The 24592-nt window shown below is 47.2% G+C and overlaps 2 protein-coding genes across 11 annotated transcripts in view; both read left to right on the forward strand.

Annotated features, from left to right (window-relative positions):
- Positions 1 to 1757: 1757 nt before the first annotated feature.
- Amz2 (archaelysin family metallopeptidase 2) lies at positions 1758 to 12334 on the forward strand. 4 transcript variants are annotated; one of them, XM_063269471.1, is made up of 10 exons: positions 1759 to 1913; positions 2369 to 2471; positions 2835 to 2973; positions 3577 to 3650; positions 3745 to 3859; positions 4421 to 4594; positions 4681 to 4809; positions 8013 to 8176; positions 8754 to 8930; positions 10681 to 12334. In XM_063269471.1, the coding sequence occupies exons 7-10, from the start codon at positions 4746 to 4748 to the stop codon at positions 10831 to 10833; spliced, it is 558 nt and encodes a 185-aa protein (XP_063125541.1). In that variant the 5' UTR covers positions 1759 to 1913; positions 2369 to 2471; positions 2835 to 2973; positions 3577 to 3650; positions 3745 to 3859; positions 4421 to 4594; positions 4681 to 4745; the 3' UTR covers positions 10834 to 12334. The 4 variants fall into 4 exon arrangements, with proteins under 4 accessions (XP_038942350.1, XP_063125541.1, NP_001014143.1 ...); XM_039086422.2 differs by lacking the exon at positions 10681 to 12334 and adding an exon at positions 9421 to 9579 and having other exon boundaries at positions 1758 to 1913; positions 3577 to 3859; NM_001014121.1 differs by having other exon boundaries at positions 1797 to 1913; positions 3577 to 3859.
- A 464-nt stretch (positions 12335 to 12798) lies between these two features.
- The window catches only part of Arsg (arylsulfatase G), a 150928-nt gene continuing 139134 nt past the window's right edge, over positions 12799 to 24592 (forward strand). For 4 of the 7 annotated variants that reach the window (XR_005489859.2, XM_008768369.3, XM_039086174.2 and 1 more), the window contains exon 1: positions 12801 to 13983. The gene's annotated coding sequence lies outside the window, so the exon portion shown is untranslated. Of the gene's footprint in view, positions 13984 to 24592 lie in introns of all 7 variants that reach the window. The other 3 variants (XM_039086177.2, XM_039086176.2, XM_063269225.1) reach the window with 2 other exon arrangements.

Consider the following 24592-nt stretch of genomic DNA (forward strand, 5'->3'; position numbering starts at 1 on the left):
AACGATATGGATTTGTTATCCTGAAATTACTCTCGGTGCCTATTGTACCACAGAGCAGTTAAGTGCAGAAGTAAATTATGAATAGTCGGAGACAGACATTTCATTATTGTGGGAGGGAGTAGTGCACACAGAAAAACGGAAAGCCAGGACCCTGTGGTGTTAGACTGTAATCAGAGACATCGGTAGGAATTTCCAGGGTAGGTGTCCTGTTAGGGAAACTTGCTTGTTTAGAAGTATGCTCTGGAACATTTAGAATAAAGGGGCATCATGTCTACAGCTGATTAAAAATGTCTCAGGAGAAAAAGATAATCAGGTTTTTGGGGAGCAATCTCATGGGAGGGGAAAGAGGATCAGAGGGGATCCTGGGGAAATATAACTGAAGTACATTATATATATGTATGAAAATTTGAAATATATATATATATATATGTTGAAGGAGATAGAGACACGATGAAAATGTTCACAGTTGGGATCTCTAGGAGTTAAGATTATAAAAGTTTTTTTGTTTGTTTGTTTTGTTTTGGTCTCCGAGTTCTCTATGTATCATAGAGACATCTCTGAATGTCCTGGAACTCACTGTATAGATCAGGCTGCCCTTGAATGCCAGAGATTTACCTGCCTCTGCCTCCAGAGTGCTGGGATTAAAAGTCATGTGCCACACTACTGCCCAGCTATATAAAGATTTTTAAAAATTGCTATTCTTACCCCTCTTCTTTGAGGCTGAATTTTTCATTTTTAAAACGAGGCCTTTCTTTGTATCCCGGGCTGGCCTGGTACTTGCTCTATAGACTAGATTGACCTCTAATTTAAAGATCCTCCTACCTTTGCTTTACAAGAGCTGGGATATCAGATGTGTACCACCAAAACCTGGCCTTAAATTGTTTAAAAATAAAGTTTTGGAGGGACCTGATTGTTCATACTGTATTCTAGATCTCAGAAGTCGGACACAGGAGCCTATAGTCATCCTCTGCTACACAGTGAGTTCAAGGCCAGCCTGGCCCACATGAGGCCCTCCCAAAATAAACCAAGGATAATTAGAGCAGTGTGCACAAGGCAAGAAGAGAGCAGAAATCTGGGGGTTGGGTAGGAGGCACAGAAATGTGGGGTGTGAGGTCCTTAACTCCCAAGGATGAGAGGATGTTAATAAAATAGTGGCATCATCCCACGGTTGGACCGGGATGCCTGAAGCGCCCAGAGATGCAAAAGAGTTGGATAGGTAATATTCTGGGGGCAGGGATCAGGAGACCAGGCCTGGGGCTTCCCCTTCCAGGGCGGAGGGCTCCTGGGGGTCTGAGCTTTAAGCCCATAGTTCCCCAAGGACCAAAGGCTACCCTAGGCCCCACGCCCTCGGGCGCAGCCCTGCTTCCTGACAGCGGTGAGGCCGCAACAATCACGTAAACCGACTAAGTAGGGAAAGTCCAGCGGGTGATGTGTCAAGCCGCGGACACGGCTGACTTATTTGGACCCAGTGGTTAAATTACTCAGGCTCAGCCCACAGCAGGTGGTTCCGTGGCCCTGCACCGCCCACGAGGAGTGGGTTGCAGCGCCCCCGCGAGGGCCGGCGAGAAACAGTGATGACTGGGGACTGTCTGGCACTACATCGCCCCCTTGCTACAGTAGTCAATCACACACATGCAGAGTGCTGAGAAATGGCTCGGAGCCACGCCTTCGGGGAGGAGTTAGAGCAGATGGGCGTGATCTCCCTGGAGGAGTCGGGTGGGCTCAGTGTTTGGAGGAGGAGCCTTGGGAGGGACGAGTACAGATAGGGGCCGGGGTGATGATTGACGGCAGGGAGACGCATCCTGTGGGCGGTGTGAGCGGGGCATGCGTGACAGGGCGAGATGCGTCCGCGAGAGGCGCATGCGCGCTAGGACCACCGTGGGAGCTTGAGGGCGGCCTAGAGGCTTGTCCCGGTGAGGGTGGTTGAGGAACCGTCAGGGCCCGGCAGGGGAGGAGAAGGAGGAAGGTCTTGGTCGTTGAGGAAGGGCGGATGTGGGAGGGATGGCTGCGGCGGAAGCCGCGGGGACCTCGGGGGCAGGATGTCTCCTGGGAACGACGCGGGCCTTTCCGGTTGCTCCCCGGGTAGAAGAGGCGAACTCTGAGTTCCGGGGAGGCCCCCACTGTTCACTCAAGCAGAGACTGGGTGGCGTCTGCACCGGTTGTGCCCCAAGTGCAAGTTGCTATGGGCGACCAGCTAGCACGTCTGGCGAGACCCACTTTGTGTAGGATGTTCCGGTTTTAGAACCGAAGCATCCTAGGCCCTCAGTCCCTGCAGTGACTATATGACTCCCTCCTGCACACTTAGCGTCACCATCCACATTGGATTAGGATGTGGAGACCTGATCTTCCACTCTGTCTCTTTTATTAGTGTGAAGCCGCCTGCTCTCCACACCCCTTTGCCAGACATGCATGTCCTTAGAAAACCTTAAATGGAAAAACAGCAACTGGAGATTTCTCCTTTATAAAGAAAGGTAGGTAGACTAAAGGGGGCCATGGTGAATTTTTTTCTTCTTGCTGATTTTTTGTTTGTTTGTTTTAAATTTCATCCCGTAAAACTAAAATCTCAGCCCAGATGAAGATGAGCTACACTGACACCATAGTCTCTAGAGCTCCAGAATTCAGAAGTTCAGTGAGCACAGGAGTTAAATTTCAAAATCACTTGTTAATAATCTGAGAGATTAAAAAACCTATCTCCGCCCACCCCCCAAACCAAAGAAAAATACAAAAAAAAAAAAAAAAAAAAAAGCCAACTAACCAAAAACTGAAAAGGCCCCTAATTAGAAAACCCAAACGGACTGGACAGAAATTTTCATCTTTTTTCGTTTCTAACTCAGAAAGCCTTGCGGTGGAACATCTGTTTGATGTGAAGGATGAACGCAGCACGTAGGGATTCCGCAGGAATGGGAAAACCGTCACCATGAGTTTGGCATCTCATTGGTCATAGATCTTCCCCAGTGTTTTGTGACTGACAAGGTAAGCTTAAGGGGCTGAGGTGTATCTTGCCAACCTGCAGTTAAGTAACAGAACTGGGCACTAAGGTTATTTCTCTTGTCATTATTGAATAACACCGGAAGGGGTGCGTCGTTCGTGTGGCCCAAGTGAGTCAGCTCAAAATATTATGATTATCGTCAAATGACTGAGAACGTTGGACATCAGTAGGCTTTTTGAGTCACCGCTAGTTTTTTTTTTTTCTTTGATTCTGTCCGGGCTGTTAGTTACTATTTTTGAAACAATGTTGCTATATAATTCAGGCTGAGTATCTCCTTTCAATCTCCTGCCTCTGTCTCTTGAGTACAGATGTCCCCACTATGCCCAACTTAGGTTGGAAGCAACCATTTGGTTGGAGACGCCAGAATGGCTTTAATGGTTTTCCTTTTAACTCTTTAGGTACATCCCCCAATAAACTGATTGGACGTGGGGAAACCACGTCTTAAGTGTGGCATTTGAAGACTTTAGCAACAGGTCATTTATTATTGAGAGGTGTTAGAGATGTGTTTGAAGGACAGGACGTCCTTGGTATAGGTGGATGGCGTTTATACCTGTCTTCTTGTGTTCTTTTCCCTTCTTTCCTGGCAGATGCAGGTACTACGGCACTCCGAGCACACACTGAAAACAGCTCTCCTCTCAAAGAACCCAGACCTCGTGTCCCAGTACGAGAAGTTAGACGCGGGGGAGCAACGGTTAATGAATGAAGCCTTCCAGCCACGCAATAATCTATTCGAACCCATTACCTTGCATTCACAGTCAGACTGGATCTCCTCCCACCCCGAGGCTCCCCAAGACTTCGAGCAGTTTTTCTCTGACCGCTACAGGAAGGCACCCTGCCCGAAGAAACACATTATCTACATTCAGCCCATTGGTAAGAGCTGGGAATGCGAGGGCCTCGGTTTGGTTCACCTGGCCATACTTTGGGCATTGGTGACCTAATTCGAGCAAGCAATTTTTAATAGCTTCTCTTTTTGTTGTGCTGGGAACCGAACCCAGGGCACTAAGTATGTTAGATAGTATACGTGATAAGTAAAAATGTTATTGTTGTGTGTGCAGTGTGGGAGGGGACACACATGCTAAATTGAGTATATAACAAAGGACAGCTTTTGTAGAGTTGCTTCTCTGCCTCCGGCGAGATTGTCGGGTTTGCACTGAAAGCTCCTTTTCCTGCTGAGCCGTCTCCTCTGCCCTGTGCATGATCGCTGTTGACAGTTGCTTCAATGTAGTAATTTTGTAGCCAAATTGACTTTTAGCAGTAAAATTGTTACCTTTTGACTTCATGTTGTCATCCATGGCTGAGATGTGTTTAGATTTTATACTGAATTCTGTTCCTAATTGCCAGACAGTTTATGGAATAAGGGGTGGAATGTCTCCGTCATTTTAAAGTCTGTCTTCATTCCCCCCCTCCCCCCCCCCCCGTTCCGTCCCATAGGCTTTCTAGGCAACACCAGAGTTATCAGTGAGGAGTATATTAAATGGCTCAAGGGCTACTGCGAAGCCTTTTTCTACGGTTTGAAGGTGAAGTTCTTAGAACCGGTTTCTGTCTCTGCGACTAAGTGCTCCTTTAGAGTGAACGAGAACACACAGAACCTGCAGATCCACACAGGCAAGCGAAGCTCCTTTGCGGAGAGAAAGGGGGTGTACGTATGCAGTGGGGCTTACGTGTGTGTGCGCGCGGTTCTTTTCCACTAGGGCACATCCTGGCATTCTTGAAGAGGAATAAACCCGAAGATGCCTTCTGCATCGTGGGGATAACGATGATCGACCTCTACCCTAGAGACTCGTGGAACTTCGTCTTCGGCCAGGCCTCCCTGTCAAGTGGTACTTCTCCTTGATACTGTTTGCTCAGCTTGAGGGGACTCGGGGATACTCAGAGAGCAGGAACTCAAGTCCCACGTCAATAACTGGTATATTCTGTGGGCGCCTGCCATGAGTGCCGTCGGGGGAAGTGTGCTTTGAAAGACTGATGATAGGCGCTCCCCTTCAGGATGCCACATGCTCCCTACCTGACCTCGAAGGCATATCCTTAGCTCAGAGTCATTTGGAGACAGTTTGCAGAGCAGTTCCTGTCCATAAATAGTGCCCGAGATGCCTGGTCCCTTTAAAGGCTCTCAGCTCAACAGCTGGGGAGTTTAAGTTACGGATCAACAAGACAAACAGTTTAAGGAGATTTGAGCTATTGTCAACATATGTAAAACTCTTGCTAATTCTAAGGGGTGTGTGTGTGTGTGTGTGTGTGTGTGTGTGTGTGTGTGTATGTGTGTGCCTGTGCGCATGTGAACACGCGTACACAGTACATGTCACTGAACCCAGGCCAGGTTCAAGGGAAAGGCTCTACTACTGAATTAGCGCATCCCTAGCCCTCGCTGGTTGGTTTTGTGGTATAGCACAGACAGAGTAGCCATATACCAATATATGAGCACACATTTTCTTTTTCAACCTGTATGTGTCTTTATTATTTTTCCCATAAGATTTGGGATGTAACTCAGTGGGAGAGTGCTTGCTTAGAAAACTATCTTTGGGCTACATGTGATAACATGGTCCTGTAATTGGAGCACTTGGGAGGGGGAGGCAAGAGGTTGATGAGTTCAAGGGTAGCCTCCGCTACATAGTGACTTTAAGGTCTGCCTGGGCTACAAATACCCTGTCCCAAACAGCCCAACCAAACACAAACAGCAACAGAAAGAAATCAAAGTTTTTGCTGGCATTGGAGCACATGACTGATTTCAGCACTGGGGAGGCAGAAAAGGAAGATCTTAGGTTTGAAGCTAACCTGAGCTATACAGCATCATTACCCATCAGAAAGAAAGAAAAAAAAAAAAAAACCCCAGATGAGAATAAAGGAAAGAAAAGCCACCTAAACCTCATGTGGGGACACAATAAAGTGTAAAGTGCAGCTCATTAGAAACCTGGACTGGGGACACAGTACATTAGAAACTGCCTTGCAGTATTAGAGGGAAGTGAGTCAGTTTCTTCTTTTTCCTTTCTTTTTCCCCCATTTCTCTCCTTTTTTTCTCTTTCCACCAGTTTTTGCTCTCCTCTGTCTAACTTCATGCATACACGTGCACGTGTGTCCGTGTACACACACACACACACACACACACACACACACACACACACACACGAGATCTCAGGCAGGCTGGAAGGGAGAAGATCAGTAAACTAAGGGGGATGGGCCTGAGCATCCTGGGGAGGGGCAGTGACACAGCTGGAGACAGCTGATGCACTATCTGAACGAATGCCAGCCGGAGGCTCTGGGGCAGGGCTTCCCAGGCAGACGCTTGTGTTAGAGGTGGGATGGGGCCCGGCTCTTCTTTCATTACTTCCTCCGCAGTGCCCCATCTCTTGAGGTCCTCTATCACACCCTGGTTCCTCCCAGCATGCCTCTTTTGAAGCCTTGGGTTACTATCCTGCTGTGTGTTTTTATTGGATGTCCCCTTTTATTAACACGATAGAAATGAAAACATTAAAAATAAATGCAAAACAATTTACTCATTGACCTAAATACCTCTAGTTAGTTTTTTATATGCATTTTGAGGGGAGTGGGTCAGGAAACATTATCCAAACGTTTCTATTTAATTATTTTTTTCTGGGGGGGTTAAATTTAAAAAATATTACATGACATAAAACAGCAGGTCAGGGTGGCAGTTGATCTGACATGAAATGAGTGTATTTTACCACAAGTAGCCTGGTTTTCTTTTAAGAGTAGAGACTGTTTTTAAACAGAGGAACATTTAAAATCCTCTGGCTGAAGGGGTCACCCGAAATAGCTTACAGCAGTTGGATCAAAGCAGGTCCCTTGTGATCCATGATTAGATTTGCCTTTTCTTTTGGAATAAATACTCTCCCTAAATTCCAAACATCACACTGTAGTCCCTGAAGGTGATAAAGTTAAATCGCACACAGTTACTATGAGTTTCCTCACAAACAAAAATGTCATGAGCTCTATGGTGGGAGACTTGCTTGCCCCGCCTAGGGCCCTGGCCTTGCTCCCTAGCACACAAAAGCAAACAAATACTCATAAGGTGGGAACTGCTCTGTGCACTTGAGTCTCTGGGCTTGAGCCCTAGTAACCAACACACACACAGCCACTAAACAGTAACAATTGAAAGACCTCAATATACCTCCGTGGTCTCACACAGGAAGTCAGCTTCGAGGGTGCCTCATTCTGGTCACCTGCTACCCACCTCCTGTGCTTTTAAAAAGGAAATAGAGGAGGAGGAGGAGACCCTCTTCTCTCTACAGACTGAGAGGCAGGAGAGGGACAGCAGGCGCTGTTGTAGGGAAAGCCAGAAACCGACAGGCGAGGCAGCCTGCCCTTGTGCTCCTAATGGCAACAATGTGACTGTTTGATCTTGGCGCTTTTGGAGGACTTGACTCGCTCGGACTGTCTGAGTGAAGATTTTTCTTTGAGGAGAAACTCTGTGAAACTTCCAGTTTCTCTAGAATTCAATCATCCTCTGATTTTTTTTATGTTTTATTAGCATGTCTTAATTATATGTAATAGTGGGATTCATTATGACTTATTTACACGTGTAGATAATATAATGAGATCATATTCATCTCCCCATCTCTGTTCCTCTCTCAGGTGCCCCTCCCACTCCTGTCAATTCCCTTCTTCTTCTCAAATAGTCTCCTTCTATTCCCCCAACGCGTGTGTGCGTGTGAATCAGTGAATTTAAGTGTTTATATGTAGGGGCATGAGTGAGGGGGTATTAAAGGGGCACAAGAACCTCAGCTGTGGCCACACCCGTGAAGAAAATGTTTCTTTCTTCTTCTGCCCGTCCTCAGGGAGGACCCGGTGAGTCCCTCTGCCTGCAGGGAATTTTCTGGGTCAGGGGAAGTGAGTTGGCAGGTAAAGATCTTGATAGGGAAGTCTGGGACTAAAGTCCTTTGTGTCAGCAAATCTTTGAAGTATTTGCAGTGGTGTGGAAAGGACCCAGATGTGCACTGCCCGGCCAGGTGCCCAAGCAGGCTTTCTCGGTCTCCCCTGTGTCTCCCCGCTGACCCTGGACTCTTTGTAGGCGTGGGCATATTCAGCTTTGCCAGGTACGGCAAGGACTTCTACACCTCGAAATATGAAGGCAGCGTGAAGGTTCCCCAGCGGACAGTCTCCAGTGACTACTCCATTTTTGATAACTACTACATCCCTGAGATCACTAGTGTTTTGCTGCTGCGATCCTGTAAGGTAAGGTGCTTAGAAAAATCTTCATTTTTAAAAGGTCTTAGATGGAAGGTCTGTTTTCCCCAGGATTATTTGTGGGTGCTTGACAGGTGCCCCTCCTAGAAATGCACCCCTGTGTGCTCTCTAGTGCACAGGAAGCCCCTTTCCAAGAGCTACTGAATCTGTCTCTTGGGGCAAAGGGGCCCAGAATTTGAACTGTTAGGACCCTACTGGCTTAAAGTAAACTTACTATCCTCCTGCCTCAGCCTCCTGAGTACAGGGGTGATAGTCATGCATTGCCACATTTTCACAGTCATCAAATGCAGTCATCATTACTGTCATCTAGTGGGTAGACCCCACTCGTGTGGGTTCCCACACATGGAATCCACCAGCTGACACATCAGCTGCACCGAAGGGGAAACCCTGGTCCAGGGAAAGTAAGGAAGTGACCTTTACTAAATGGAGCTGGTCTGGGCGGAAGTTTTGGTGATCGTGGTAATGGTGTTGAATCCTGTAAATCTGTTTCTTGTGGCGGGGGAAGGGACCTGTTGTGTAATTGCTGATGGTAGTGTCACAGAGCGGGGACATAAATGTCTTGCAGACTTTAACCCACGAGATCGGACACATACTTGGATTGCGACACTGCCAGTGGCTTGCGTGCTTAATGCAAGGCTCCAATCACTTGGAGGAATCTGACCGTCGTCCTCTAAATGTCTGCCCTATCTGCTTACGTAAGCTGCAGAGTGCTATCGGCTTCAATATTGTGGAGAGATACAAAGTAAGTGGGAAGGGGTGCAAAGCTGAAGGGAGCTGTGGGCTAGGTCACAGGGCGTTCTCTATTAGGTCCTTTAGAGCTATGATTTATCACAGGAAATTAGGTAAAGATCAGCAGGAAACTGTGGTGTAAAAAGTATAAAGAAGGCAGGCAGGGTGGCTCAGTGAGTGGATCCTTTGCTGACTTGCCACGAAAGCATGAGACGCAGAGTGTAGGTCTGTAGAAGTCACATGAGTGTCCCTCTGTAGTCCTGGTGCATGGGATGTGGGGACTGACTCCCAGAAGCAAATTAGCCAGACTTGCAGACTAGCAAGCTTTGGGTTCATAGAGAGAAGCTCTGCTTCAGTGGAGAAAGAAAACAAACGCCTGTCAACCTTGGGCCTCCTCATGTACACACTGAACACACTGTGTAAAAAAGCACACAGATGTACCCCTTTAAAACCTCAGTTAGGGTGGAAGAGACAGCTCCCTCATAAAGGTGCCTTGTCCCCAGCCCCCCAGTTCCCACAGTGTGAAGACAGGAGTCACATCTCTGAGCCCTTGGTGGAAGGAGAAAACTGACTTCTGCAAATTGTCATCTGACCTCTGCACTCTTAACATGAGATGAATCCCTCGCTCTCAGCAGTGTAAATAAATCCAAAAGAGTGAAAAATCTCTCTCATGATGTCTTACCCCTGTAATCCCAACACTCAGGAATCTGAGGAAGAATTTCCCTTAATCTGAAGCCAGCCTGGGTTGAATATGAAGTTCTAGGCCAGCCTGGGCTATAGTTGAGGCCCTGTTTCAAAAGGAACAAAAAAGACATTTTAATTTGGGGGTGAAGCATTGGGGCTTGTCTGATCCCTTGGAGTTGTAAGCATCTGTGGGTGATGTGGGTGCTGGGACCCAAACTCAGTAAAGGAAACCTGTCTGTCTCTTGTCCAGTTAGGTCAAGGGGGTTGGCCTATGTCCAGAGCAGCATACATACTGACTTATGTGGTGCAGTTCACTTGTGTAAGCAGACAGCTCTGTGGCTGTAATTTTCCAAGTCCCCGACAGACACACAAGTCTGTCAGGAAAGAACAGGTGTCTTTAAGAAGGGAGACAGGAGACGCCTGGTGTCCTTATGCACACATTAGCACATCCCCGTGGTTCCTTGTGGTCTGTCTGCTCATGCAGAGACAGCCCTTGAACCTCTCCAGCCATGTCTTTAAATACACGCACGTCTACCCTGCCGTGGGACATGGTTATGTTCATCCGCACGTAGGCTAACAGCATGCACGCTGCCTTATGGGATAGCCAGCAAGTTGAGAAAAGAAACTGAGATTATCTTGTCATCCTAAAATAGTGTAAGAATTAGCATAGTTTATTTCCTTTGCCTTTTTCTTCTGTTGAGGTAGGGTGGGGTTTCGTGCTATAGCCCAGGCTAGACTGGAATTCGCTGTGGTAACAGAACTTGCAGCAGTCCTGGCTCTGCCTTTTCGAGCGTTGAGATTATAAACGTGAGGGACCCGGCTCTCTGGTCATCGTTTGCGCTCTGCATTGCGCTCTCTATGTTCCGAGCTGGGTGTCACTCGTGTCTTGAACTCATAACCTACTCCAGTGGACACAAACCACAGATGTAGAAAACCTGGCTCAGATGCCAGTTATGGAGACCGAGATTGTTTTACTGTTTCTTGCTTTTTTGCTTTGTTTTGCTTTTTGTCTTTGGAGCCAAAATTTCTCCGTGCAGCCCTAGTATTTGTTAAAATGCAGTGTGTGTGTGTTTTTCAAGGCCCTGGTGAAGTGGATTGACGATGAGTCTTGCGGCGAGTCAGGAGCGACTCCGAAAAGCAGCTCTGAGCATGTGTATTTGCCGAAGCCTGTGGAAGCCTTCAAGGACTGGAGAGAGTGGATACTCAGATGCATTGCTGTTCTTGAGAAATAAGGACTTTCAGGCAGGAGTAACTGAAATAAATAAATACTGGCAGCCTAGGTGTTCGTGGGTAGAGCTCTTCATTAGAGTAAACCATCTGCTGAGTCTGTGCTCAGGCCAGTGACACAGTAGAACGTGTCTGAAGCCCCTGCAGGGAATAGGGTTCACTCAGAACAGACCCTCTCTGCCTTTTTCTCGGTCTCACTAGCTGGTTTGTGGCAGTAGCCCCATCCTTTCCACCCTTCAGTTAGGGTTAGGTGAAGCCAGATGGTAAACAAAGAAATACTTCAAAAGTCACTCCCTGTGGCCCAGGACTGAACCAGCACTTCCAGGTTGCTTTTGCTTTGAGAAGAGATGCTGCCCCTTGTGAGGCACAGCCGAGTCACCAGGGCTTTGACCTGGCATGGGCTGGCATCCTGCTGACCTTCGGGTGCCCTTCATGCTTTTCTGAGCCTGTCCCTGCAGGGAGAAATGGCTTTACATCAGTTCTCAGCCGTGAGGACAGGAATGGTCCTTTCCCACAGCAGTTGGTGGTGGTTGGGGGGGTGGGGTGAGGGGTAGAGTCCTCCAGGAGGGCCTCAGACATAGCCATCAGTTACAGCTGGAGGACTCTAATAGTGCTTATGTCTGTGTGGGTTGCACTTATTCTGTAGGACTAGGTGGGACTGAAGTTTGTTCTTACAGCGTTTTGTCTACTTGATTGCATTGTGACATGCTTGCATAAGGAAGGGCGTGAATGGACTACTTACCTGTCAGGATGCCAAGAACACCTGTGTGGTCTGTCAGCCCTGACATCAGTGAGTCGTGGTGAGCAGGTTGACAACCTCAGGCTCAACCAATGTGTAAGAGCAATGTACCTTGGGGACCAGAAAGGAACGTCGTCCTTGCCAGTGGTATAGTAGCATGCCCTCCTCTTTGATATCTGTAGTACTGGGGTTCGTTTGGGTGGTTGTTGTTGTTATTGTTGTGTTGTGTTGTTGTTGTGTTGTTTGAGACAGGGTCTCTTTAAGTAGCCCTGGCTGGCCTTGAACACAGAGATAGAGATCCCCTGCCTCTGCCTCTCAAGAGCTGGGATTGAAGGTGTGCGCCACCACACCTGGTTGTACTGGGGTTTGACCCAGGGCCTTGTGCGAGCTTAGCACTCTACAGCTGAGCGACGTCTCTGGCCCCCGGCTTCCCACTTTCCTATTTTATCTTGAAGGTAAGACTTCTCTCTTTCATTTTTTATTTTAATGCTGGAGCAGGGTGGGGAGGTGGGGGTAGGGCTGAAGGACAACCTCGGGTGTCACTCCTCAGCAGTTAGGCTAGCCTGGCTGTCCAGTGAACCTCAGGGGTCCATTGGCCTGTTCTCCTCCACCCCAGCCCATGGGTCCTGGGTATCACATGTGGGCCGCTGCTTACATAGTGAGCTGTTTCCAGCTCAGCTGTTCCAGCTCTCTTTTTCCATTTGAAATCTAAATGAAATCATTGTTGTGACTTACACAGTGTAATTAAAAGCATGTTGACAACTGAAGCAGTGTCATTTCGCTTTCTTGCTTAAACTCGTAAGTCCGTTTTGAAACTGGTAGTTTGTCACTGGCATCGGTTGGAGGCTGTCCCTGGTCCTTCTAATGTTGGGAAGAAGCAGGCGGGCCTCACAGATTTTGTTTATGAAATGGAAGCCCTCCTTGAACAACTACTCTTAATTATTCTCCCTTCTACATTTTCTCACCAAGTAAAATCAATCCCCCTGTGGGTCAACACTACATACGTCTAGAACAGACTTACCTAGGTTAAAAGCTTGGGAATTCTTGTTATTCTAACAAGAAAAGAAGTCATTTGAGGCTGCGTGGTGGTGGTGGTGCGGGCCTTTAATTCCAGCAGTCAGGAGGCAGAGGCAGGCAAATCTCTGAGTCTGGGGCCAGCCTGGTCTACAGAGTGAGTTCTAGGACAGCCAGGGCTACACAGAGAAACCATGTCCCAAAAAAGGGGGGGGGGGAGTCCATTTGAACCTGCTCTGCCGGGGAGCCAGGAATAAGATCTTTTGGAAGAAATTCCTCTTGATGAAAATGGGGCCGAGTAGCTAAATTTATGTAACAAGCATTTATTACGCAATAAATGCGGCTTTAACAAATTTGATTGTATGGACTTTTGGAGGACTTTTTAGGATTAACTTTAAAACACAGAATTTAGGGACTAGTGAGGTGGCTCAGCAGGTGAAGGCAGCTGCTACCAAGCCTGAGGACTTGGGGACCCACAAGGTGGGAGGAGAAAGCCAGCTTTCCCAAGGTGTCCTTAATTCGTGCTACAGCTTGAGCTCACACAATAAGAATGGGGAGAGGGGAGACGTTGAGGAATATGTCTAATGTCCTGTAACTGGAGCTCAGTGGTAGTGTTGCTTCCCCAGCAGGCAGGAGAGCCCAGGCTCAACGCTCAGCCAGGCACACACCCCTCACCAGCCAGGAATCCAAGGTTTTGCTCTCTGCACGTGGCTTTAACTACTTGATGGGAATCATTTCCTAATGCCTAAAGGCTGTCTTAGAAATAAGTGAGTTTGAAATACTGTTTGTTTCTGTCACAAGTCCTATTCTTTGGCTTCAACCATTATACCTCTAAAAGGGACCCCCCCCCTCACCCCACTACCCCCCCCCACACCCACTGGGTTAAGCGAAGGATCAAATGTAGACATTTCACTCCATGAAAACTTAATAAAGACCGCCAAACAGAAACAGTGGCAAGGATTTTTGTTCAGTTTGTACTTATTCCTACATTACCTCATTTCTACGGGGTCTCTGGGACCAGTTCTCACTCTAGTTCAAACTGGCCTTGATCTGCCACCCTTCTGCCTCTTGGGCGCCTCTCCTGGGCTCGAGATCACAAGCGCTTGCTTTTTGAAGCATGTATTTCCCTGATTCATCTCCAATCCCTCGAGGAACATAGGGCCCGGGTTGTTGGTTATTTCCTCTCCGAAGCCCCAGTGATAAAAATCCAAGCAGGCAGTCGCGGGACGGCTATTGCCGGCAATCGGGCCCTTCCCGGGCAGGAAGCGCGTCGCTGTCCCCAGCTGTGCCGTGAGTCCGTCCTTTGCGAGGATCCGCCTCTGCGGGTGGCGGGCGACACCTGTGGCCGCCTCTGGGAGGAGAGCGGAGTTGGCAGCTTGGCCTGCGAGCGTCGGGAACCCAGGTAAACCACCGCAGCCTGATGCACTCCACTGCGGGGAGGCCCCGACCACCCCCACCCCCATCCCCACAGCCCGGCCTTGGTCGGTCTGGGTCTGGATTGCACGGCACCTGAACCGTGGGTGGAATCAGTTCTATTTTACAGAACTTGAAAAGCTCTTGTGCCAAAACCCCAAATACTGTGTTGGGGGTATGGCCCAGTGGTAGTCCTCATGCTTACAAATTTGTGGGTACCTGCGCGCGCGCGCGCACACACACACAAACTTACATTCTTTTATCTGGAGCAACTCTGTCCAATGGAAAAGTACCACAAGCCACGCGTGTAATTTTAACTGTCCAGTACCCCTCTGACCAGCGGAGAAAGAAGCAGGCGGAATTCATTTTAGTAACATTCCAGTGCCACCAAAGCGCCATCTCAACACGTAACACGGTACGAGTTGGGTTTTTTTGTTTTTTTTGTTTTTTGTTTTTTGTTTTTTTTTGGTTCTTTTTTCCGGAGCTGGGGACCGAACCCAGGGCCTTGCGCTTCCTAGGCAAGCGCTCTACCACTGAGCTAAATCCCCAACCCCACGAGTTGGGTTTTTTAATTCGTTTTTCTTTTTTTTTAAAAAGATTTATTTTTTATTTATATCAGTACATTTCAACTGTCTTCAGACACACCAGAAGAGGACATCAGAGCCCATTACAGATGGCTGTGAGCCACCTTTTGGTTGCTGGGAACTGAACTCAGGACCTCTGGAGGAGCAGTCAGTGCTCTTAACTGTTGAGCCATCTCTCCAGCACCTCGTTTTTCTTACTAAGCCTTCAAAAACATCCTACCTTCAGCTATCTCAACTCTAGCTGGCTGCCCCACGTGACCGTGCGTTGCGTTGCAATGGACAGCACAGCGGGGGACTCTTACTACCCTAGAGTCCACCTGGGAAGATGGACCCTTAAGACCTAGGCAGCAGTAGGGGAAGGCTGAGGTGGAGGACCTTGTCACCCAGGTCTTCTGGATGTGCAAGCTGAACGAGGCAGAGGAGGGCCTCTGCTTCAGAGCCCAACCAGCACGAGGATTCTTCTCTCTCTCCCATCCCCCCTCTCTCCCTGCCTTCTTTCCTTCCTGTTTTTGTTTGAGAGAGAGAGTCTATGTAGCCCGGGTCCTCAGACTCACTATGTGACTCTAAACTGGTCTCAAACTTATGCCAGTCCTCCTGCCTTCACCTGCCCGGAGCTGGGATCTCAGGCATTTGTACCGTTTCTGGTTTGTCTGGTTTGTTTTGTCTTTCTGAGCCCTGCTGTTCTCTTGGGATGGATTTCAGTTTGGGGAAAGCCAAGTTGTGAGGTAACAAACCCAGAGATTCTTTAATCTTAAATTGTTGGTGGTACCAAAAAAAAAAAAGCATCTGAGAAAGGCTTCTAGATGTGCAATTAAGGCTGGAGAGGTGGCTCAGTGATTAGGAACCTTGGCTGCTCTTTCAAAGGACCTGGGTTTGATTCCCATCACCTACATGGTGTCCCACAACCCTCTGTAGCTTCAGTTCCAGGGGACACAGTGCCCTCTTCTGTCCTCTGTGGGCACTGTGTGCATTGGGTGCACACAAACACATACAGGCAAAATACTCACAGGTTTAAAATATCTTTAAAAATAAAAGTGCAATGGCCAAAAACGAATTCAAAATCAAATGCGTAAGGAACCGAGGTGTTTCTGGCATCTGCGTCACACTGCACCCCAGAGTCTGGACATACAAGGACATCTGTATCATACATCTCCAGTGAAAACTCCCCCAAAGGCCTCAGCTGGGATTCCAGACTGTCCTGGGTAAAGTCTGTGTGTACAAAGTCTGCTCCACCAGAAACACTAACCGTGGGAAACAGTATTTTCTATAGTCTTTCCTCAGTGTGTATCAAGTTTGTATATTTTAGATTTTGTTATGTCAAAATGCTTCTTTTTAGCAGTTTCCATTTGAGTGGCTGACTTCAGTTTCATTGAAAAAAATTGTGTGATGAATTTTGGCTTGAGATTAGGACAGAATTTCCGACAGTGCCTCAAATGGCCTGAACTAGACTTCTGCCACTGTGTACTGTCTTCTTATTAGAAGGGAGTGGTGTTTTCAGCACTGAAGATTTAAAAAAGTCAGATCCGTGAGCTGTGAGAAATGTTGAAGACTGTGTGTCTTGTATTGTCAGATGCTCAGCCGTGATGTTATCCCCTACCCATGGTGAGTGTGTGTGTGTGTGTGTATGTGCGTGTGCATGTGTACATGTGTGTTTGTGTGTATGCATGTGTACATGTGTGTGTTTGTGTGTGTATGTGTGTGTGTATGTGTGTATATTTGTGTGTGTGTGTGCGCATGTGTATGCGTGTGTATTGGAGATCAGATCCAGGCCTTAATCACCCCCACTCTAAAATTTAATTCTTTGTGTGAAAAGAAATGCATCTAGTCTATTAGTATGCAAGTTTGCTTTAATTTTTTTAATAAATGTATACACATATACACATATATCCAAAAGAATTGTTTTTAAGTGGACTTAAGATTTATTATCAGTAAATGTTTGATCTACATGCCTGTTTTGTATATCTACATACCTGGGGTCACAATAATTTCTCAAGCAAAGGAAAGAGGTCACAGTGGAAAGGTTGAAGATGCCCTGATTTAGCGGATGTGGACTTAAGCCTGCCACAGCTGAGGAAACCTGTGGCATTTAAACCAGTGGCAACAACCGGCCCTGATTCGGTTTGTTCTAATGTCAAGTTCTGTGTCACTTTCAGATGTGACTAATACCGTCAGCCAGAAACCAAACCCCTGCTTTTCCAGATTGTTTATAAAGGGGCTTATGAGATTAAACTTTCTTCCAACTTCTTTTCTAGTCAAGAAGGGGCCATCTGGGGTTGGTTTAAAAAAAAAAATCAGAGGAGTCAGTCTGCAGGCTCTCACTTTGCAGAGGCTGGGGTGGGGATGTGGTGTCAGGAAAGTGCTTGCTGTCAACTGAGCCATTTTAGAAAGGAAACTGGGCTGACAAGATGGCTTAGTGGGTGAAGGAGCTTGCTACCAAGCCAGATGTGGAGCGTTTGATCCCTGGGTTATCCTCTGATTTTCATCCATGCATCCATGTCACACACACACACACACACACACACACACACACACACACACACACACACACACGTGTGTGTGTTAGATTTGTTACATATATGTTAATTATATATTTTAATATAATATATTACATATATTAATGAACCATCACCCACACGAAGTGAATTATGGGTGTGGATATCCCTCAGTGATAAAAGTCCGTCTAACATTTGTGAAACCCTTGGGTTTCATCCCCTGCACCATAAAAATGAAGAAGAAGAGGGGGGGGGGGAGCCAAGATTTCATTTGTTCCTGTGCCGTGCCGGAGTTCGAGCACAGGTCTCTGAGTGCTGGGCAAGCGTTCTACCACTGAGCCACACACCCAGCTCAGCTGTGCACTACAAAACGGCCAGTGGGAAGGACTTGGAAGGCTGCCAGCACAAAGACGTGACTTCTGCATGGGAGATATGCCATTTAGCTTGATTTGACCTCATTACCCAGTGCATCCATGAACTGAAACGTCGACCTGAGCCCCATAACTGTGTACAGCGTCCATGTGTCACTAAATATCTGTTGGGCTCCAGGCATGGGTCGACACACCCGTAACTCCGGGATTTCTGAAGCCATGGCAGAAGAATGGTGAATTTAAGCATAGGTGGGACTCTTATAGAAAGCTCTAGGCCGGTTTGGGCCGCATGGCTGTGGGTGGAGATGGTTGGAGGCACACACACACAGATAGGAAACAAGACCAAAACTAAATCTGCACGGGTAAGATATTATTACCCTTACAGCCAGCCCTCCGTTTGAATATCTACTCAGCATTCATTTCTTTCATCTTCTGCCTTTAGACTCTGCTCACTGATCAGTGTTTGGTCCTTCCAGCCAACAGACCATGTAGTATACACAGGTTAGGCACTTCGAGCCCCATCTTCAGGTCTTGGAGCAATGTTTTCAGCTTTCTGTGGTTCAGCAAGCACTTGGTGGTAGCACCGGACTCTTGAGCTGTCATTGTAAATAGACGCCATTTATTTATTATTTGTTTATTTATTAAAAAAAAAAGTTGAGATTTATTTATGAGTGCTCTATCTGCATGTACGCCTGCAGGCCAGAAGAGGGCGTCAGATCCTATTACCGATGGTCGTGAGCCACCATGTGGTTGCTGGGGATTTGAACTCAGGACCTCTGGAAGAGCAACAGTGCCCTTAACCACTGAGCCGTCTCTCCAGCCCCTAGACACCATTTTTAAAAAACTCATGTAACAAAGGGGGTTTGTCAGTCAGTGCAAGGTAATAAACCTCATTCATTCACATGTTTAGTCTCAATAATCTTTTAATACCAGGTACTATGTGCTAAGGTCTTGTCAAACCCTTCAGGATATAGCAGAGAAGAAAAAAATCTTCCCTAATTGTCTAGAGGAAGAGACAGAGAATCGGAAGAAGCCAATGCTTTTTTTTTTTTTTTTTTTTTTGGTTCTTTTTTTCGGAGCTGGGGACCGAACCCAGGGCCTTGCGCTTCCTAGGCAAGTGCTCTACCACTGAGCTAAATCCCCAACCCCGAAGCCAATGCTCTTATGGCACAGAGCCAGAATAAAAGAGCAGAGGCAAATTCATTTGGAGTTGGGGGTTGAGACAGGGTCCTGTGTCATCCAAGAAACCTTAAACTTGCTGTAGTCAAGGGTGACCTTAAACTCTTCATCCTACAGATACGTGCCATCACGTCTGGTTTTGTGCAACGCTGGGATTTGAACTCTTGGCTTCCTGTATGCTAGGTGAGCCCTGTACCAACTGAGCCATGTCTCCCGGGCCTCAAATATCCTTTTGGACAGGACAGTTAGAAGTGTCTCTATAGGGCTGGAATTTGGAATCAGGCAAATTAAAAGGACATACCATATTCACTGAAGGGAGAGATGGTCGGCGGATACGTGGCCCCTCACAACCCTCTGGAACTCCAGTACCAGAGAATCTGATGCCCTCTTCTGGCCTCGTTGGGTACTGCATGCCTGTGGTGCACTGGCCTCCATGCAGGTTAAAACACCCGTAAAAACAATGCGTTGGGGGTGGGGGAATCAATCAGTGGTCAGCATGGTTGAAAGTAATAGCATCAGGTGGAGGGCTCTTCCTTGAGGAGCTGTGGTTAATGTGTGCTTTAAAAGAATCACTGTGGGGGCTGGGGATTTAGCTCAGTGGTAGAGCGCTTGCCTAGGAAGCACAAGGCCCTGGGTTCGGTCCCCAGTTCCGAAAAAAAGAACCAAAAAAAAAAAAAAAAAAAAATCACTGTAGCTGCTGTGTGGGAATGTAAGGTGTCAGCAGGAAGATTACTGTTTTAATGCAGTTAGGATGACATTACCTTGGATCAGAGAGAGGAGCAGAGATGGCAATTCAGTCGGATGCTGGATATATTTAGAAAGAAGGGCCAGGTGTCGGCCACAAGCCTGTAATCCCAGCGCTTAGAAGCTGGAGGCAGGAGGATCAGTTCAAGGTCGTCTTTGCCTTGTAGTAAGTTTGAGGCTACCCTGAGCTCCATGGATCCTGTCTCGATAACACCTCCCAGAAAAATAAAACCACAAACGAACAAAAACCCAGCAGTTCTGATGGGATTGGCAGATAGCAAAGGTCGGTGCGGTTTAGAAGAGAGGCCAGAGGGCACTCACTGTGCTGTGGGGTTCCACACAGCTGGAGCTCGGCACAGACAGAACTAACAGTCAGGGGAGAGGAGGGACTTCACCTTTGATCCAAGGGAAGGAAGTTGCAAGGGTCCTTAACATGTTTGTCTTCCTGAGTGGCAAGAAAGGAGAATGTATATGACATACGTGCATGGCCCAGGTTGTGTTCACCCCCAATACTCTTTGGCGATGTGTTCTAGGGCATCAGACTTGCTCTCTGAGTCCCCCACGAAGGAACCCGAAAGCACCGGAGTGATTTTGATTTGGCTTTTAATGCGTAGTTTCTTTGCATGAAAACCCAGACTGCTAGTCCCAGGCCACAGTTTTTGTCTTGTGTCTTTAGAAGCATTATAAAAATGAACACCAGGGGGACCTAGTGCGCCTTGGTGGCTGCTTCGCCTATCAGAGGTGGTGGTGGACCTGTGTTAGAGACACATCTGTAGACAAGGGCAGCCACCCTCGCCTCGGTGTTCTGTATGTCTGTAGGAGTGACGCAGCTTGTAATGTGTTAGAATTGCCTTTATGTTGGATGATTTTACTGACTGTTTAAAACTTCAAAGCCGTGGCTTCTAGGCACATGATTGCTTATATCAGTGAACTCCAGAAGTGGGAGATTTTGGAAGTAAGCATCACGCCGGACGTGTGGTAGCACTGGTCTGTAATCCCAGCATGTGAGAGGTGGAGGCAGGAGGATCAGAGGTTCCAGGTTGTCCTTGGCTGGATTGTGAGTTCAAGGCCATCCCAGACAAACCAGAGAGAGGAAGAGAGAGACTGAATTATGATGATTTTGATTTTTAGTTTAGTTTGGACAGAGTAGGGACATCTGACATCTGAGTGTAATACCTCGAAGTGGCTTGATTTTAGTCTATTGAATCTCAGACTTAGGTTGTATCTTCTACTCTATCCCCAGATTTTACTGCTGGAGCGTAAAATCGATAACTCTGTGTGCTGGGAATGTGGCTCAGTTGGTAGAGTACCTGCCTAGCATACCCCAGGTCCCGGGTTTGATCCCCAACACTCCATAAAACTGGCCATAGTAACCATGCCTATAATCCCAGCACTGATTTGGTGGCTGGAGGATCAAATGTTTAAGGTTATCCCCTGCTACATAGCCAGTTGAAGGCTAGCCTGGGCTACATAAGACCCTGCTTCCAAAAAGAAAAAAAAAAGATAAATTGGTAAAGGGTTTGGAGACAGTATGAAGATCTATGGTTGTCTCAAAAGGGCACATAACCTTAACAACTAGACAGAGGCACTCAGCCTACATTTGTACAGAAAGGACACGGTATAATTACGAGGGCAGAAAGTAATGAGCTGAAAACTGAAAAGAGTCATCATGAAAAATAAAAAAAAAAATCCATTAATGAATGCATTGGCAGTCGTCTGGTCTTGCCTGACTTTGGCACCTATGATCTGAAAATTACTTCGGCGGCCAGGGTCTGGAGAGAGTGCTCAGTGGTTAAGAGCACTGGCTGCTCTACCAGAGGACCCACGTTCCATTCTGAGCACCGGCAGAGACGCTCGCAATGTCTGCAACAACAGTTCGGGGGCATACGGCAGACTCTTCCGGCTTCTGCCGGCACTGTACACAGCAGTGACACTGCGTGGGTATGTGGGGGCACACATTTGTAAAGGTCTCTCCTGTGCTTGGGTGTGTGGATGTTAGAGGTCACGATGGGTACCTTGGCTCTGTTTTTCATTATTTTGAGGCAGGGTCTATCCCCAAGCCTGCTCCTTCAGCTAGTCTGAGTGTCAGTTGAGCCCCACGCCCCCACCCAAGGGCTGAGGTTGCAGTTGGCTTCTGTGGTTAAACCATGGGTTAAAGTCAGGCTGGGCAGCAAGGGCTTCACTTGCAGCAGTCTTGTTAGCCCCGAAAATGACCCTTGGAGGTTTTTTTTTTTTTTAGTTTTACTACGTTTTCTTTTCGAAGACTGACTTGGAACTTGTGACAGTCTTGCCTCAGCCTCCCATGTGCTGGCCTTACGGGTGTGAGCCACCACCAGGCCACATCTATGCAGTTCCCATCTCTCAGAACTTAGTTTTCCAAGCTGGGGTGCTCTGACCCATTGCAATGTCATCGACACATGGAGCAGGGATAAGAAACTATGGTCTGCAGGCTAAATTTAGTCCACTACATAGTCATGTTTATTCTTGAGGTGGCAGGACCCAGAGTGCTCCCCAGTGAACTTACTCCCCGGTGCTGCCTCCACTCTGTGACTGACTGTGTAGAACAGGCTGTCCTTGAACTCATGATCTTGAGTTTGTCTCCTGAGTTCTGGAATTATAAGTGTGTGCTACCAAGTCTGGTACCAAGTTTTGCTCACTCTTTATTTCTTTCTTCCTTCCTGTCTCTGTCTGTCTGTCTGTCTGCCTTCCTTCCTTTCTTCCTTTTTTCTTTCTTTCTTCTTTCCTTCCTGCCTTTTTTCTTCATCTTCCTTTTTTCTTTCTTCCTTTCTTTCTTCTTTGTCTTCCCTCTTTCCTTTCTTCCTTCCTTCCTTTCTTTCTTTCTTTTTCTGTCTTCCTTCCTTCCTTCTTTTCTTTATTTTGTTTTCAATTATGTGTATTGTGCGTACGTGTGTGTATCTGGATGAATGCTGAGGTCTGAGAAGTCCAGAAGAGGGTATCAGATCTCCCAGGGCTGTAGTTACTTGCAGTTGGGAGCTGCCCCACGTGGGTGCTGAGAATTGAACTTGGGCCCACTGCAAGAGTGGTATCGAGCCATCTCTCCAGCCCCTCCAAATTTCATTTTAATAGATTGTGAGCTAAAAATGTCTTACCACCCTCCCCCCAGATATTTCACATATGGTCATTTTTATGAAATTCAAACTTCTGCATCCATGATAAAATACTGTTGAAGGCAGCTGTGCCCCTTCGTTTACAGACTGTGCCTGCTTGGGACCTATGATCACAACGGAATAAATAGTTTTGGCAGAATCCTGGGATAAGAAACGCCTCAAGAGTTTACTATCGGGACCTTTATAGTAAAGTCTTGCCAGTCCTTGGCATTGGGTGTCTGTGGTGTTTACTTAGAGATTTAGTGTTCTGAGAAGGCATGTGCTTCAGTTGATACAGTGCCAGGCTAACATGCTCAAAACTCAGGGTTCAACCCCCATCCCCACATAAATCGAGCGGGGTGGAGCATGTGTTCCCCCACTTGGGAGGTGGAGACAGAAGGATCAGAAGTTTAAGGTCAGTCATTCTTGGCTGAATATTAAGTTTTAGGTAAGTCTGGACTACATGAGACCCTGTGTCAAAAGCAAGCAAACACACGGAACAAATCAAGAGGCTCGAAAAGTTCTCGGGGCTTTGCATGACTGGCATTTAGGTAGTTATATCAGCTTCTGATCACCGAGGCAAGATAGCTGAGATAAGCAACCCTTTTAAGCGCATGCTCTCCATAGCCTGACTCCTTTCACTAGCCCCACCTCCCAATAATGGCATGGCCTTTGAGGTATCTTTAGCACCACACCATTTAAACTGTATTGCTTTCTTTTTTTTTTTTTTTTTTTTTGGTTCTTTTTTTCGGAGCTGGGGACCGAACAGGGCCTTGCGCCTGTATTGCTTTCTTAAAAGGCAGGTCTTAGGGTGGCCAGCCTGACCTTGAACTCTTTCGGATCTTTCGGATGCTGGGATTACAGGCACGCACCCCAATGCCCAGATGTGATTACATCTTAAAAAAATACATTTTGGTTTAATTTGTGTGCATGGCATATGTGGGAGAACACATATGCCATGGTGTGTGGGCATCAGAGGACTGATTGTACAAGTTGGTTCTCTCTCCCGTTATGTGGGTTCTGGGGATCCAATTCAGGTGGTTCAGCTTAGCTGAGCCATCTTGCTGGTGCAGATGTGGACACACAGGACACACACACACACACACACACACACACACACACACACACACCCCTACATAGTGCCCACACATGCAAAGAAAAAAGGAAAAAAACAAATGAAAATTTTGGTGGCATTTACTTTTAACTCCTGTATATACTAGGCAGCTGGAGCAGGAGGATGACCACGAGTCTGAAGGCAGTCTGGATTATGTAGCAAGTAGTAAGACTCTGTCTCAAAAACAAAACAAAGACAAAATCAATCCAACAAACAAACAGAATAAAAGAAAAAAGTTCAGCTGAGGCAGGGATATAAAGTTTGCCTGTGAGACTCTGTCTGAATACATAAATGAGCGGCTTTGGTGCTGTGCAGAGAGTATGTGGTGTCAGGGGAGTGCTCAGACAAAAGGAACATTTATACCAAGCTCCACCAAGGCTCAGGAGCCATCTTGGAAGAGGATGTGAAAAGGCTGTAAGACCCAGAGGTCAGGGAGGACCAGAGTAAAGGCCCTGTCTCTGTGGCTACCAGCATAGGATCTAGCTGGTCACCCTTGAGGCACAGAGGGGGAGGGGCCTAGAGTCCCCAGCTGAGGAGCTGTGACAGGCGGCAGAAGGGAGAGTTCCGCTTTCTTTAATGGTGTGGACTCTGGTAGGTCCACCTAACTTCACACCCACAACTACACAGATTAGACTCCTTGGGTTGTAAGACATCATCATCATCTACAACACCGAAAGAAGGGAAGGAAGGAAGGAAAGATAAAAGAAATAAAAGAGAAAACCGAAGGATACGGTAGGGGTGGGAGAGGGGGTGCGGCGGGTCTGGGAGGAGTTAGGAAGAGGACCAAGAGCTGAATATGATCAGAAACACTGTATTTTCTCAAATAATTAAGAATAATCTTAAGAAGTTTCCTATCATTTCTCTGTTTCCTGACCATGGATGAAAAGAATATTTTGCATTACCGGCGCCTTGAGACAGTCATCACGTGTCCTGGGATAGCTCCATGGTTTTACAGTTTCTGAGATCAGTAGAAAAACACCTCAACACAGAAGAACATCAGACTCTCG

The sequence above is a fragment of the Rattus norvegicus genome, chromosome 10 (assembly GCF_036323735.1).
Source record: "Rattus norvegicus strain BN/NHsdMcwi chromosome 10, GRCr8, whole genome shotgun sequence".
Classification (NCBI taxonomy): Eukaryota; Metazoa; Chordata; class Mammalia; order Rodentia; family Muridae; genus Rattus; species Rattus norvegicus.

Coding starts and splice junctions, on each gene's coding strand:
- Amz2 (NM_001014121.1), top strand. CDS start 3,577: ATGCAGGTACTACGGCACTCCGAGCACACACTGAAAACAGCTCTCCTC. Junction 3,860..4,420: donor TATCTACATTCAGCCCATTG/GTAAGAGCTGGG, acceptor TCCGTCCCATAG/GCTTTCTAGGCAACACCAGA. Junction 4,595..4,680: donor GAACCTGCAGATCCACACAG/GCAAGCGAAGCT, acceptor CTTTTCCACTAG/GGCACATCCTGGCATTCTTG.